The 17,136-nt window shown below is 38.6% G+C and overlaps 1 protein-coding gene across 2 annotated transcripts in view; it reads right to left on the bottom strand.

Moving 5' to 3' along the window:
- Nucleotides 1-16,816, bottom strand: part of LOC114475792 (sodium-driven chloride bicarbonate exchanger-like) — a 33,560-nt gene extending 16,744 nt beyond the window's left edge. For both annotated transcript variants that reach the window (XM_028466903.1, XM_028466911.1), the window contains exons 1-3: nt 16,263-16,816; nt 14,949-14,978; nt 2,584-2,665 (exon numbers count right to left, since the gene is read on the bottom strand). In XM_028466903.1, the coding sequence (XP_028322704.1) occupies nt 2,584-2,665; nt 14,949-14,978; nt 16,263-16,310 (160 nt within the window). In that variant the 5' untranslated portion in view covers nt 16,311-16,816. The remainder of the gene's footprint in view (nt 1-2,583; nt 2,666-14,948; nt 14,979-16,262) is intronic.
- Nucleotides 16,817-17,136: the final 320 nt, after the last annotated feature.

Raw genomic sequence — 17,136 nt, 5'->3', positions numbered from 1 at the left:
AATATTTTTACAATTAATATTCTTTCTCAAATTCAAACAATGTTAAACAACTGTATTATGTGCTTTCACTTCCTCAAATACAAATCTACTTTAAATAAAATGAAGTCTAAAGAAAAGAAGAAAGAGAAAAAAAAGGAGAAAAAGTACAGTATATGGAAATATCTAATTGTAAAAACTAGTTGTAGAAAAAACGTCTTTGGGGTTGTCAGAAATTTGTGATATAAAAATGGGGTCACAATCCAAAAAAGGTTGGGAACCCTTAAATTAACAAAGTTATACCCTAAAACTCTCACTTTCTAGATTTTGAATGTATTAAAAAAGGCTTTTCTCATGAAGGCTTAGAAAATATATTGAAAAAAGTGGAAATTATACCATTAATTTAAGTATTTTGAATGTGAATTTTCCAAATAATTTGAAATTGTCAACACATACACATGTAATTTGACTTATTTCATGAAACACCAGTAATCTGAGAGAATGGCCTGCGAGCACAATACCTCAATGATGCATGTAAGTAGGAGAGGGAAGGAGGAAGCAGGAGGGCAGCAAACCTCACCATGTTCAGTACCGTCCAGCGAATGGCAATGATAAGCAAAGCCAAGGAAAACTCAAAGGAGAACACGCAAAGTTCATGAGTCAATACTGAAGGAATGGAGGCCGCTTAAAAATAACTTCTCTGCTTCAGGCCTGAACTACTGCCGTCATATGATGTCTCCTCTTTTATTCTGCTGTCCCAGCGTCTTATGGTCAGACACATTGAGCTGTGATATGCAGCGTTCTCTCTTCCATGTTATTAAGTCTTATCAGTAGAATAAAGGAACTTCTAGTGATGTGTTTTGATTCGTTTTATTGTATTTCATCTTGGCTAACCAAAATATTCAATCCGTGGGTGAGGGTTGGGGTCAGTTATAATTGTAATTGCGTAAATGATAATTCACTATAATTATAATTTTAAAAATCTGTTGCTGTCGTAATCGTAATGTTACAGTTCTACACATAAGTAGTTAACAATTATTAAAATATATTTCATATTAAACTTAGGAATTGACTTTGAGGATAAAAAAAAAAAAATGTAATTTAATTGTAATTGGGAAAAAATGCTAGTCACTGTAATCGTAATTGAATTCTAACCAAACATGGGTAATTTTGAACGTAATTGTAACTGTAAAATGTAATTGACCCCAACCCTGTACAGTGACAGACAGCAGTCAAGCATTTTCAGTCTTTTTTTTAACAAACAAAAAGGTGGTAGATTATAATATGAGGCAGGTCGAGATTATTACATTATGGCTCACACAGTACAGTCTTTCTCAGTGGTTAATTATTATGACTTCTTCTCATTATCATGCATTTAAAGTAACAAGTGAAGAGTTTTTATTCAAAATCACCAGAAAACAGTATATTTGAATTTTATTTCCTCAGGTCTTTTTAAAACGTAATTTAAAAGCTCCAACCGTGCAGTTGATGCAGTCCCCGATTAAGCAACATGGTGAGCTTTGACTGAATGAAGCCTTTGTTTTCCACACAGTCAATGGTAGACGGCATCGAGCTACTGATATAGCGACAGTGTTGCTACGGCAGCAGACAGAGACAGTCATTAAGGATTAGAACAGCTACGGAGGCGGGAGATGGAACTGAAAGCAACACCTGGGAGTGTCACGATTATCCATCTGTCCATCCACTGTACTGTACGTCTTTGACCAATTTGAGCAGCACATCTTTCATTCATTCATCAGGTAGAAACAGATGTGTAGAGTGAAGGGCTGTTGTCCTCCGATGCTGCTGGACTCCCATCAAACCCAGTGTTCTGCGGCGCAGATTTGGACTGGTGCAGTGGCTAGTTCAATAGCTAACGCTGACCTTTGATGTCGTCAACTCACTAAACAAGTGGTTAACAATCTTTTTTGGCTCGTGACCCCATTTCGATATCACAAATTTCTGGCGACACCAGAGACTTTAAAAAAAAAACAAAAAAACTTTACTTTTTGATCGTATGTGTGATAGTTTACGAGTAGCACTAGTGACAAGATGCGCCAGCTCAGATAATCTTATACTGTATTTTTATTTAACTAGATTTATATTTGAGGAAGTTAAAGTATAGAATACAATTTTTTAAGATAGTGTATGGTGTTGTAATTTGGAAAGAAAAAATACAAAAATATAATTTTTATCAAAATTCTTTTTTTTTTAATCATTTCGGGCAACCCCATTTGAATTCTGCAACCCCAAGTTTGAAAAACACTATTTTATCTCAAGATGGAAGCATGTGTACTCACTTTACTGTCAGTTTTGAAAGATTGCTAAAATATTTGGTTTGGGATTATCAAGTGGCAATTGAAAACTGTCTAGTATTTCTTGACTTATGGTATTAAAAAGCTCCTCGAGTGCTACACGTTTACTACCAAGAATGAATTTTGCAAAATATGGAGAATGAGACAGAACTACATAAATGAAAAATAAATACAGTAGTTTTAGCCAGGTCTCTGTACTAATGTGAACCTACAAAACTATAAATTATTGATATTGAGGAAATAAACAATCTTCCATTGCTTATTTTCCCTATGTGAGAGTAAAAGTCGTTACCTTCAAGTTCTTCTTTCTCAAAGTTGGTGTTGAGCATAGAGCGCGTGCCTCCGCGGTCCACGACTGCCTCTTCATCTGTCCTCTGCACAAAACACACAGTCAATACTCAGCATGATGAACATAACGAACTACAGACAGACACGATCAACGCTGTTGTGTTTGTACATTCTAACCTTCGCTTCATGTTTATCCTCTGCTTCAGGAGGACTAGTGGCATCGAAAGCCAAAATTCAAGTTCAGAAAAGCTGATGTCTGATATTATCATCCCTCGGCAATGCTCAACTCATAAATCTTCTGCAAACTACAAGTGGTTACATAACAGCACTGCGTCTCAAACAAATCGCAAAAATCCTGCAAAGATGAAAACATCCCCAAACTGGAATTAAGCGCGACGACTGAGTTGTTCAGAGGCTGTCGCCATAGCAACGAAAGACAGCATTTTTAAAATAAAAAAAAAAAAAGCCAGATGCCAAATGACTTGATCTTTGAATCACGCATAACATGAATGCTTCCCCATGCACTAAGCCTTAAATCATGTAAATGATGCTCCATCATCTACGACTCTGGGAGGCTCACGGGTACTAATGGATGCATTGCAGTGGTTTTCTGCATATTCTAAGCTATAAATAGATGCAACCTTCAAAAACACAAGATATGCTGAGTTAAGTACTGGCTTTATCCCAGTCAGTGCAAAAACAACTGTTCACATTTTGAATGAATTGTTGTTTCAGCTGTTAAAAGGGCTGTCTTAGACATTGTGAATGGAGCGATATCATCCTGTCGCAGTTCTCATGTGATACACAACCTCATGGCCCGAAACAGCAGAGGAAAACGTTGTCATGGTGACACTTCCTCCATCACATTTATTCTTTCTCTTTAGTGTTTACAATATACGAGTACGTGCATCAAAAGTATCAGCAAACATAACGTCAACGATTGGATGAATAAACTGGAATATCGTCATGAAAAAATTTTTTTTGTTTAATGTTAGTTTCTGATTAAGTCTATGGTTACTTCGTGGTCTAGGTTCCCTGCCTCTCTCTGAGGGTTTAGGACTGATGAGAGCGTGATTGGCTCCAACTTTTATTCACTCGGGTGCGCCTCATGTCCTGATTGCCTCCCTCAACTATTTAAGGAGTGTCTGAACAACGAGTATTGAGATTGTCACTTGCCCCTGTTATTGTTTTGCTGTGTTTTAACCAGTCGGCCTCTGTGAGTACTGGATTTGTGTTTTGTTTTTTTTAATTAAACAGACTTAGCAATGGAATCCAGTACAGGCTGCCTCTTCTTTTCCTACAACTCCATAATACAAACATTTACAGTTTGCATTATCATACAAATAAATAATAAGCTATTATAATTAGAAAAATAAGAAAATATCATTCATGTTGTCCAGTACACTATTTATTTGTATTATTAAATGTCAAAGCTAAGTTAAAACACTCAAGAATTTGGCCCAGCTTGAAAATTAATAAATAAACAACGATAATATTGAACACCTGGATCCCAATTAATATTAAGGGTTGGAAAAAGTGTCAATTTTATTCATTTCTATGCATATAATTGTGATTTTCAGATATGTGAAAATGTATTTCATGGTCCTAACAAATTATTAAATCTTAAATCTATTAAAGACGGATTGTATGTAAAATAGTAAATAAACCATTAAAGTCACTCTTCTTTTTATGCCATGATTTTTTCAATTCAGGATGGAAAACATGTAAGAAAAAAGTAGATTAATTTCAAACACATTGGCTACTCTTAAGCAAAAAGCATTTTATTTTCTCCTTTTACTGCAATAATGGAAACTCCAAAGATTCATGAAAGTGTGCATAACTCAGACAGATCCAACAGTTTTCTGAGAGAAACTATTGTCCCGAAAAGACATTGTTTTGTTTTTTTCATGGCCTTAATAACGTACATCTTCTTTCGTTCACCCGGCTGTATCTACACAAACATTTACTTCATAAATGGATGCTTCACAGTTAATATTCCCATTAAACTATGTGTAATCATTTGTCAGTGCAGGCTTCAATTCCCTGCTTTCAATTTGATTCTCAAATATTATTTAGTGTTGATCTTGTACTAAATTGCTTGAAATAACATTGCTTATTTTTTCTCCCTTGGTATTAATATATATAAATCTGACTGTTGTATTAAAGGATGTGAATGACTGTGACGAGCCATTCTTCATTAATCTCTGATTTGACCAGATTAAGCTAAAGCACTGCTTGTGCCTCCCCTTCCCTCACAAACACACACACACACGGACAAGCATGTGAGAAACAGCCTGAAGCATCAATGAGAGCGTGCACAGATGCTGAGAGCTGCCAGTGCAGGCTTTACTGCTCATATGGTCACTGAGTGAGTACATGCACACAGGCCTGCATGAGGATTCAGTCCAGACTTCATCACTTAAAAAAGGGCTTCCCTCGGCTTCTTCAGGCAGATGGATGACACTAATCTGCAAAGCTGACATTTCTTTTAATGTTAACTAGTCATTTGTCAATGTTTTCAACACTTTTGCATTGCAGATTTACATTTATCATAACTGTTCTGCAGGGGAAATCTGTTAAAGTGAGACCAACAATTGAGCTAACTCAGATAGCGACTGTTTGGCAGAGATATGAGCGTTTGTGACGGTTCTGGGAGAGAAAAAAGGGCTTGATTCGGGGCAAATATGCCTGCAGGTCCTCAGGGAAACTTCTTCACTCTGAAGGCCTAACAGCTCACAATCTTTAAATACTAGACACAAGCAAAGAACACATTACGCTAGCATTGGAAAAACCCCACAGTAAGAGGACTGAAAGACCAAAATTGGTCTCTTTTATGAAGACCAGCTGCACAGTATGACAAAACCCCAAATGACACAATTATGTTGCAACTTATTTCCTATAATACTTGATTGGATTGATGCATTGTTTGATATTTCATCTGCATTATCTACAGCAGAGATAGACAACTTTTACTACAGCGGGGGCCAAAAAAAATGGTATTTTCTGATCCACATTATCAAAATTCCTGCCATCATTTAGAATGAACCAATCTCAGCATTAACAAAGGACAGAACAAATGTCTACTTGTGTCATAATTTTGTATGTTTTCTCTCATTTTGAGTATGTTTGTGGTCATTTTGTATATATTCCCTCACATTTTGTTGTTGTTTTGTGTGAGTCATTTTATGCATTATTGTTGTGTGTTTTTGAAGTCACTTTTATGTATTTTTGTTGTCCTATCATAATTTTTTCGATTATTTTGAGGTATTTTGTTGTCTTTTTTGGGTATTTTTCTACACTTTTGGGTGTGTTTTTTTACTCGTTGACCAAGTCTGACCTACAGTCCATATTTCTCCATATTTCAGCTCTTTTCTGTCAATTGATTCACCGTACCTTCTTATCTTCAATGCTGGGAGACATATTATGTACAGTAAGCTGTGTATTTAGACACAACCGATAATTTTCTATGCCACAAATGTTAGATTTTTCCAAAAAATATCATTTTAATGTCAAATATAGATACACAAGCTTTCAACATCACTGACATCTACCTTTCTATCTTATTCATACTTTGTCTAGACAGGGCTGACCTAGCATGTAGTGGAAATAGTGTGTATGTTATTGATAATAGTGATTATTTTTTTTCAGAAGTGATCATCATACTTTTAAACAAAATAAGTTCTTTCCGTATCTTTTTTTTTTGGCATTATTTTTTGTTATGCTTAATGTCAGTAGAGCTTTGCTCTGCTCAGTATGAGTGATGAGCCTGAATCTCCTGCCTGCAGGTCCCTGCTTCTATTTATAGACACTGGGTTCACTGCCTCTTGTAGCTGACCCCAGACCAGCCCAGGGAAATGCTTTCTGGCTCAACAATCTGGGTGCAGATTAATCTGCTAGGATAAAGCCTCGTCTCTGAACATAGGATCAGTGATGAAGGGCCTGCACGAAATCATATCAGCCGTTTTTCAGTCTGTCCATCCATCGGGGGATGGAACTTCATGGTAACAGGAGCAGCACGTGACCAAGACTCCAAGGGGAGTCATGGTGGAGGAGGGGAAGACGTGACTCATCCTCCAACGTGTGTATGGATGTAGATGGATGTGTCCAGTCTTTACACCTTGCATACACAGATCTATAGAGACTAGAATGCCCTGCTAACCAGTTTAATGCTCGTGCATACAGTGGCAGCAGTGTGAGTGGATGAGCAGCACTCTGGAGACGAGGAGCAAAAGGCTCCAGGCCTGGTCACGATCCAGGGACCGAGAGCTTGTTCTGCTGTCACATGACGTTAGAGCTACAGTATGTGTGTGTGTGTGTGTGTTCAGATGTACTGGCATTTGTACAAAGAGGAGACGAAAAGCAGCATGACCTTCCATTCTGAGCTACACCTGAAATGAACTGGAAATGGGTGTCGTAGAAACGGGTGCCAAAGATTTAAACAACACTGGAGATTACCTCTGAAATATCGAAATAAATTCATCCATCCATCAGGAATGGATCAGGAAAATGACGTGCTATTCCAACAGATTGCATAAAATAACTATGTTTTAGAAAATGACTAATTGTTTTGTCAGACTTCACATAAGCTGTCACTTTGTCACTTTCCAAACAACTCAAAACATTTTACAACATTCCCAAATGTTGCTACGGTATTCTTCAATAAATTACCGCTATTTCAGGAGGAAGTATTTCAGTCATGCGCATCAATAGTTACGGTTGTCAGTAAAGATGAAATTTTGTAAAAACTAGTTTCAATCTAGAAGATGAATAAGAGCTTAGTGTTCCAAATAAAATACAATGAGTGAATCCCCACTGCAGTATCACAAATCTCTAGACCAGTTATTCTACACGTGGGATCTTTCTTTAGTGTACAATGAAAATACTTCACTACCATTATTTCTAACACACATTTACACAAAACCACCAACCTCTATTTGTTTACTGAAGCAAACACAAATCACTACAATGTAAGCAGCAGAAAACCAGCAGTTAGCACAATATATATAAATAAATAGGAGCCTCGTACTCTCAGCAGAGAGAACAATCCATAGAGGATACTAAATATGAGGTACCTTTTTTGCCACAGTTATCAAGGGACACATTGACCTATAAAAGCGGCATAATGTGATCCATCTGAATGAAAATCTGAGCCCAAAATCCCTCAAAGAATTACCTGTAAGAAATATACTCCTTGGAAAGCATGCATGTGTCCTATAGCAGAGTGCTTTCACTGTACAACATCTTTCACTGTATCTAATTCTTCTGGTTTGTACCAAAAGAAACAACTGTTAATGTTAAGATTATTGCATTTATTTTGCACATTAATGCTGCTACTGCATGTAATACTTTGAGAAGTGAAAATACTGGTTTACAGTCAGGAAACTCGTGCTTGCTTTAATGGATTTGCAAAGCATTCGACTACTTTACTTTGAAGGGATACAAAGCTCAACTGAAGGAATGAGAGGTGATTTAGAAACTGCAAATGCAATGACTTTCACTTTTAAAAGCACACTCATTTTATGCGATTAAGGGTATCCGATGAACTAAATTGTAGTAAAACATCCCTTTTTTAAGTTGTATTACTTGTTTAATTGGAAGGCATTTGTGGAACTGCAGTAATAAGGGAATGGTGATTGGCGTATAAAGTATTTGAGGCTAAAAGTTCATACACAAGTTAGTAATATAGTATTATCATTAAGCTTTAGAACTATCAACTAAAATACATTCTTGTGATGAGTTGCTCTTGCGTTAAATAGGTTTCAGTGTTTTATGAATAGCCTTTCTGAGCTAAATTCCAATAGCTACCACCTCACATCAGGAAAAATGGGAAAAAGAGACAGCTTTTCAGTGAAAGATTCAAGTTTGTGCTGTACATTTAGCAGTATGAACTCAAAGTTCTGTTCCCTGTGTCTCTGTATTGTTATGCAGTCCTAAAATAAACCAGCCGCAGGTGAAAGTGACCTGCTTGAACTGTAATTATGACTACAGACGCAAGCGTAACAAAGCTGCTCCCCTCCCCTCTCCGTGCACGCTAACTTCCTCCTGACTATAACCCTGTTCATCATCATGCAGTCTGAAGTGAACATCACTGAACATCATCTGTTCAAACAATGATACGCAAGTATAAACATCATGGGAATGTCCAGCCATCACAAATTCTCTCTCTCATTATTGTGGCATTTAGCAAAATGAAATAATTTCGGTAATCCTAAACAGGATTACCAAGACAGGAGAGGTTTAACCTGATTTAACCTCAGACAGTGAGAAAAAAAAAAAATGTTTTGTGTCTTTTTGCACAGTGTATGTAAACTTATGGCTTCAACTACCCTTTATAACAAAATGGTAACAAACTTTTTCACAATTTGCATTGCTCAATCGAAGAATGATATCTTTCACAGATATCAGGTCAAAAGTAAAGTTTGGTCATTAATAGTGTCTCCCTGTATTTACACTAAATGAGTAAGAACATTAGATCAGTTGAAAAACGTCAGCTATGTGGAAAAAGTGTACCACCCCTAAATGTGCAGCAATTATGTCCATTTTTTGGGACAGATGCTTACAATGTCAATTGGAACAAGGCAAAAAGCGATCTAGCAAAAATTGGTAAAGCTGTATTTTGTGAACCAACCTAAACTATGGATTACATTAGATTAATGCCATGCTTTAGTTTATTTTAACCTGACCTGATTGAACAGGGTCTAGAATAAATCTCATTTATCTTTTTTGTATTACTCATTATCTTTTCTAAAATAACAAAAGTTATGGGCATTACTTTTATCATGAGGGTAGATGCAACGTAAGACAAAACAGTTTTGAGAAGAAACCTGTATTAGAGGTCTGATGTACCAGTAGATGTAAGTAAAAAAAGAAAGCATGTGAATGTAACTCGAGCAGGACATATCTTACATAATCTGGTGGTATTATGTTAACGAGTGGGGTGAGCTCTATAAAAAAAAAAAAACATCATTGCTTGATTTTTTTGTACAGCTTCTATTTCATCCAATATTAATAACAGCTTTATTGATTTTTACACATTTCAAGTAATCATGGTGGCACATGACCTTGTTTCTGTGTTTCGGCTCAGATCTCTCCTGAGACTCTGACAGCAGCAGGCTTGATAATTGTTTACAATGGAAGTCTGAGATCTAGGACATGAGGTGTACGTGACGTCCTTGTGAATAAACTATAATGTTTCAGTCGGGGAGGTGTCCTTTTATGACAATTCTGTATAATTCTTCCAACATATGGTAAGATGGAGGGATTCTGTAGCTTGTAGCAGGCTAGGAAGGGAAATTGATGAAGAGTTGCTATTGCTATTGGCTAAAATCTTCTGTTGTTGTGGTTTTCATATGAAAGCCATGGTTTCAGTGGCAATGGCAGCAGGCTTAACATCTGTATTATTACAGGGAAGCATTTATTCCTCACAGCATCTTATTGGCTCTCTGGGAGGATAAAGAACACATAGCAAGTTGCTAACAGGTAGTATAGCACCTGTGTGCCACAGAGAGCACATGAAACCTGAGTATGTGAAAACAAAACTGTTATTGTTCACCAGCTTCTCCTTCAGAGATCACAGGGGTCAGTGCAGAGCTATAAGCTCTAGAATGAGAAGTCCCATCTGTCGACGAGCATTTTCAGTTTCTTGGGACGCTACAGACAATCAAAAAGCTTGTGTCTTCCAGATCATCAATACCTTTCTAAATCAGCCTTAAATTAGAACACACAGTTCTTCAAAGAACTTTGAGATGGATTTATATAAAAGTAAAGACATGACAACCTTTGAAAATGGGAATAATTGAGCCTACCTGATGGACAAAGCCTTCACATAGGTCCACTGAGAGCATGCTGTGCCACTTGACAGGATGGGGCAGAATGCCCACTATCTCCGCTAATTGAGGTAATTATAAGATAAGGTCAGAGCCACACTCTGAGAGCACACGGTGACTGTAGCCAGACGAGTAAAAGAGAAAAGTGTAGAAGAATGAAAAGAAGTGAAGTCGGCTTTGACCTCTCAGTCAAACAGTCTCCTCCACCTCTGATCAGTTGCTCTGTCCATGCTGTTACACGGTGATGGTCTCACTCCAAACAGCTTTCACCCCACAACATGGAAACAAACAAGGGGGGCGCTCAGCTCAGCACAGCTCCTTCCCTTCCTCTGACGACTTTCAACTGAGGCAGCATCCAATGATTCTGACAAGCGTCTATCCTCCAATCCCCCCGGAGAGATTAACGCTGACATCACTGATGCTGTGCTCAGCTCTGCTCTGCCTCCAAGCTCTGTGGCTTTTACTTTAGAGGAGTCAAACCACGCAGGGCAGATTCATCGCAAGGCTACCTGTCCGAGCACCGTCATCCCAAGCACAAGGAGCAGTCAAGAGCTTGTGGGTGATGCATCCATATTGTGGCGTTTGTGCATATTCAAGGGCTGAAGTAAGGAAGTTGCTCACTGGCAGCTCTGCATCACCAGCAAAACTGATGAAGAGGCAGTTGCTACTATTGACAGATCCCAATGCCTCCATTGCTCCTTCTGTCACAAAAGCTTTACAAGCCTTCCAAAGAAAGATGATGCTGAAAAAGATTGTAAAAACTGGAGAAATGTCATCTTTCTCCCCCCATTCCACATTTTCCTCCTCTACCTCCATGTCCTCCACTGTGCTGACATTGCTTTAATTAACCGTGGAACGGAGCACAGACAGTCTCAGCTCCAAGCTTCCTGTCTGCTTCACCTGCTGCTCAGACCCCCGTGTTGAACAGGGATTTCACACTGATCCAAGCGCACCAGGCTCTGAAAAACAAGAACACTTCCTCCACCTGTTCTCACTGATATCCAATCAAGAGCAGTCTGAACCGGACAGGGAAGGAGGAACAACGGCAATCTAGAACCTGGTCCATATGAGTTCACAATGAGCTGATACGGATTGACACATCATCAGTCGTATGTATTCTGCATCCTGAAGAGATGACAAATGCAGCTGTGTTCGAAAATGCATACTAACGTACGACTCGTACTAAATCGGACGTCAAAATAAGTATGTAGTGCGTTCACATTAGATAGTATGAAAATATTGAGAAATACCCGGATGTATACTATATTGGGGACATTAAGTATGCACAGTGGACACACACCCCATGATGCATTGGGAGTGGAATGTAAAATTGCCCTGGCACCGATGTCACGGTCTGAGTTTACCTCCCTACTGAGATTATAATCCTAACCTAACTCAATCCAATAAACAAGTAAAACAGGTGTCCATTCACTTTGAAAGCAAAAATAAACAAAAATTAATTATATTTTTTAGCAAAAATTAATTTTTCGGTAGTGTGCATTTGTGCGCATGCGCACATTGTTTTTTCAAAACAAAAGCATCTCTTGTTTTGATAGTAGCACAATGTCGAGTCTCTGAAAATCTCTGAAATGTCGGCATCAAATGTGTTTTCCGCAAATTTTATGGATCAAATGAGCACATGTTGATATTCTACTTGGTCACTTTCAAAGGTGGTGAATCAACTGAGATATTTACCCACAAGTTTTTGTTGTCGGTTCGAAATGTCTACAGTAGTAGACAGTATATACTCATTGAGTTTGTAGTGTGTAGTACAGAGTGTGCCATTTCAAACACAGCCAGAATATAGAAACCAGAGATCAATAAACACAAACAGGCAGGAAATACCATCCAAAAGTTAACATGTAATGTAACAAAAATATTCTGAGATGTTCAAATGTTGAATTAGGTGTGCAGCAGTCCTGAGAGGACACTGCAAACAGAATTCTGCCAGTGATGACCACTTTATGCTCGGCCTTGTCCACCGCCTGGCTCTCACTCCACTGTTGCATAAGCAAGATTTTGTCCAAACAAATGAGAAAGCACACATCGAAACTCCTCGCTAACAACGGCTCACTTGCCTGCTCACTCCTCACGGCGAGTTTAAATGATGAGCTCAATGTCATTCCTATTAGCTGTTTGTTTTTGTGTTTAATTCAGGAATGCCTGTTGCGGATATGAGCTGCACTGTGACATGTGTGACCACTGTGATCTAAAAATAACTGGCATTTGTTTTACACGCTGCTGAAATATAGATTCAATTCAAACAAAGCTGTTAGATTTTACACAATATAGACACAGATGCACAAATATTTTCCTTCGCAAATCAGCAAAATCCTAATTGCAATTTAGGAATATTTTATGAACTTTTACTATTGACAATTTCTTCATTAGGAAAACTGCAAAAAAAAAGTAAAGCAACACTCAGTGTGTTTACGTGAAGCTTGAGAAAATGTAATAAATGGCTCAACCAAATAGTAAGTGGATATTTAAATGCATGTAAACAGGTTAGCTCGGCTGCAATTGTATCTTGAATAACACATGAAAAAAGGCGATTAACATTCAAGCTAATAGTACATGTAGTCACATTAGCTTGACGGGAATTGAGCATGTTGTTCTGTGCATGCACCACTTTTTCTCCCTTGACTGTCATTGGAATAATAACGTAAATGACGTCGGGCAAGAAGTAGAAGATGCACTTTGGATGAATGAGGAAACTAATTTCACGCTTCGACAGTTAAAGGAGCAGAACATCTTTAAAGACACGGACAAGGAAAAAAACGGGGGGGAATAAAGACTTTCATTCATCAGTTATTATTTATGTCAATGTACACTGCTTTGTAAAAGACAGAGATTGGTTATGTCTCCTGCATGTTTACTCAGACAGTTGTTAAATAGTATAGATTCTTATTATTTGTAATGATAATAGAAAAGAGAAGCCAGAGACCGAACAATTATATCTGTTTGGACCTTATATTGAGCTAATTTTATGTTTGTGTTAAATAATCTAGAACATATTCCCATACATAATTCAATTGCAGATCCACATGCTTAAATAATATATACAGCAACTCTCAACCCATTTCCCTTCAGCTTGATCTAATATATGGAACATAAAGTGAGAAGACTTATTGTGTGTTTCAATTAGAAATGATTTCACTGCACTCACTGACCAGCGGTGTACCAGCAGTTGTTTGCACACCTCATCGGAATACAATGAAAGAGCTTGGAGAGATCTATTAAAGGTGTATGTGCCACTCAGCAATTTTAAAACCAATTCAATACATATAAAAAATTATTTATATTTAGATGTAATAAAAAAAACCTGTTTAAATACTCATTAAAAGGCCTTAAAAGTTTTAAGCTCAAGGCCAGGGGGCCAAATCTAGCCCTTTATAGCATCACATTCGGCCCATTTTGTAAGTTACCAACTAATTCAGCTGTAGATATCACAGCCTCTCCAAATACAGAAATCAAATTAAAATCCACAATATTGGCAGAGCTCAGTTTTCCTCTTCTTATATCACATGACAGCAGTCATTTTTTTTTTTATCTCAAATTGTTGAAAGAACTCTCAATCTTTCCAAAATCTGGCAAATTTTCCTCAAATTGTTCCACGAAATTTCCTCAAATTCCCCAAATCAGGGAAATTAAAGTGAAGATCCTGTAGGGACCATAGACTGTAAAAAGAAAGGATGGGACGAACTCCCCGGTGGAGTGAAGCTTTTTTTTTTTTTTTTTTTTAGAGCTCCCCCTGCTGACTGGCTGCAGTATAGGTCATAAACCCCGCCTTCTCAATGTTAACAGATGGGATGTGGGTCAAACTGTAAACTTAAAATACTCGTCACATAATTGTTTTCCAAACCTAAACTCTGCTGTGATCATTAGTTATTATCATCCTTCAATGTGTTCAAGTGCTCATTTTTCTGTGAAGTTTGTTTAAAATAACTTATTTGACCTCTATGATCTGAACAAATCGTTGGTAGAATTTCCAGCGCGAAAGATACTTATGTTCTTGGCGTAGCTAGGCTGCGTAAGTTATCAGGGCAGTACGCTAAATGGGCGGGGCGTGTTACCAGGGCTCCTCACCACCGGAACCTGCTGCGTAGACACTGGCTCCAAAATTGAAAGATGGAAGCGCCCCTAAGTGCCGTATTTTCGCTTCAAGAACGTTGAGTGGGAACAGCTACAGCGCGCGCCCACTGGTAGGGACTGATATACTCACATAATTCATCATTTATATATCTTTTATACGTGGAAGTACAAACCAGGACACATTAATGTTGAATTTATTATTTTTCCCACAAAAAAAATCTGTGGCCCACTTAGACTCAAACTGCTCCGTATTTGGCCCCTGGACTAAAATGAGGGTAAGGGGTTTGCATTATCTTTGGGATTTTCCAATTTTGGGTTGGGTCTGAACTCCTGAGCCTGTTTAATTGAAGGTGATTTTTAAAATATGTATTGGTAGCATCAGTTTGACTTCCTATTTGCATTCACATTTTCAATTTGCAGGCAAAACAATATAAAAACAAAACAGACTCACCACATCTTTATTTTCTTGGGGACTTTGGTCCTGCAAGTGGAAAAACAAGACAGCACAGAGGATATATGTATAGTTAGTGTCGTAATGTCAAACATAGTGCTTATATTAAACAGTTTTTCTTGCCTGTCCTGAGGAACTTGGTAACCTGCATGAATGGGCTGCGGTGGATTTTTTGATGAGGAGACCCTGAACATCTCACCATCCTACCTCACATACTCATACACATCCCTGGAGAAACCATGACAACGCTTGCTGCGTGCTGCATAGGAGGAGGGATGGCGGTGAGTTACAGTGACTGTAGAGGAGGCAGACGCACTCTGCATTGATACTGCATGGTGAACAGAAGAGGCGTCCCATGCCACTCAACCAATGCCAGGCTTTTACCGAGGGCTGCGATAAACTCGTGCGACAACCCTCACAATTAACAGCAAGTATTGACTCAGGCCCAGAGAAACTGTTGATATTACAAATATGTACATTCTGGGTCATCACTCATCTGCGGAGACACAATGAAGGCGGACATTTTTTCTCATCACCTTGAATGGTAACAGGGATGACCACTGGAGCAGATACCTCAGAATGTTATACATCACATTCATGTTTTCTGTAAAAGATAAACTACATCTCTCCCTGATCTCATACATCACATCCAACCTCTCTTTCTCTCTTGTTTCTGAAAGATATCCAATGACCTTCAGGTGATGTTAATTTGTTTAAAACAGATCACACAAATCAATTATTGTCTTCTTAAAAACATTTAAAAAAAACAAAAACAAAAATACAACAAGTTTATCCCACACAAAAAAGTGTCATCCTGTATAGACATTACCTTGCCTGAAAATGAGCAAATTATCAGATTTCAGTTTAATGAAAGACAATTAAAACAAACAGAACAGTGGCTCTCCAGGACCACTAATCAAGAATCCTGCTGTAATGCAACAGCTTGACAGCTTCTTCATTATGAGAATAAACTTGGTGGAGCATGATAACAGCGTGTGTGGATTAGGGACACAGGATTTTTTTTATTTTATTTTACTACAGCCCCTAGTGATGCTAGTAAGAAGCACCATTATAATTGGCTTCCAATATGAAGCGTAGTGAACACAATAATGAGAATCTGTCCAATTGTGATGCGCAACATCCCTAACTATACAGGCAAAATGTCGAAATACTGTTAAAAATCTGGGCCATTAATGAACAGTTAACCCTTTATTAGATTGGGCGTTTATATCTAAAACGAGAAATACCAAGCTCCATAAGACAAAGCTGTAGAAAACAAACATAAGGGTATAAAATATGTCATTTGTTTCCTACCGTTGGTAGGAGCGGCTCCATTTGAGCTCCTTGATCCGTGATGTCCATCTTTTCTTCTCCTTGGCTTCACTAAGAGGCGAGTCGTGATGCGCTCCCCGGCCTCAGTTTAGCCGCTGCTGGGTGAAAAAACGAGAGTTCCGGTTTGATGTCAGCTTTAACGCGTCCCTGTGTGTTTTGGGCTCTCCTCTCCTGCACATTCAGTGGTCGGTTGTTATCGGATGGAGGTAGCAAAGCAGTCGTCATGTCCTACATAATTTACACGCGGAGGAGGGAGGCTGCGCTTCCCCATTCAAACACGCGTGGACGCGGTGAGGAGGTGCAGGAGTGCGTCCATGCGCACTTTACGCACAGGTTATATTCCTGCATTTCTGTGCATGTGCAGAGTGCAAGCTCTGGTATCGATACATTGTATCATCAGAGTCACAGCCAACAGATCTGTAGTCTATATAAAATGGTGTGATTGTTACCACGCAGCACAGGCCGGGCCTTCCTTTGTGCGCTAGTGACCATGTGGATGTTCCTACATGCGTCATCCAGCACCAGCAGCCTCTGTCTCTACTGGCCTGGATACAGATTGGAGCCTGTGTTGCGTGCACTTGTATTGATTGTAATGTGCACAGCGCACACAACTGCAGGGAGGCTCCTTTGATTATCATTTGGAGCCACTGAGTGCACGCGAAGCTGCGCCCTGAGCTCTGTGGGCCAGCAGCGCCCCCCTCTGGGCATACACGGAAAGCGTCGCTGCGGCGGTAATAGATGATGACTGAATATCTGCTGCATAGCCTGAACATCTATAGCAGTGATTTTCAAACTTTTTAGGCCCAAGTACCCCCTTTTTCCGACTACAATACTATGCTCAGAATACTATGAAAAA

Source organism: Gouania willdenowi, chromosome 2 (genome assembly GCF_900634775.1).
Source record: "Gouania willdenowi chromosome 2, fGouWil2.1, whole genome shotgun sequence".
Classification (NCBI taxonomy): domain Eukaryota; kingdom Metazoa; phylum Chordata; class Actinopteri; order Blenniiformes; family Gobiesocidae; genus Gouania; species Gouania willdenowi.
Note: the sequence above shows the minus strand (reverse complement) of the source record. Positions and strands in the feature narration are given on the sequence as shown.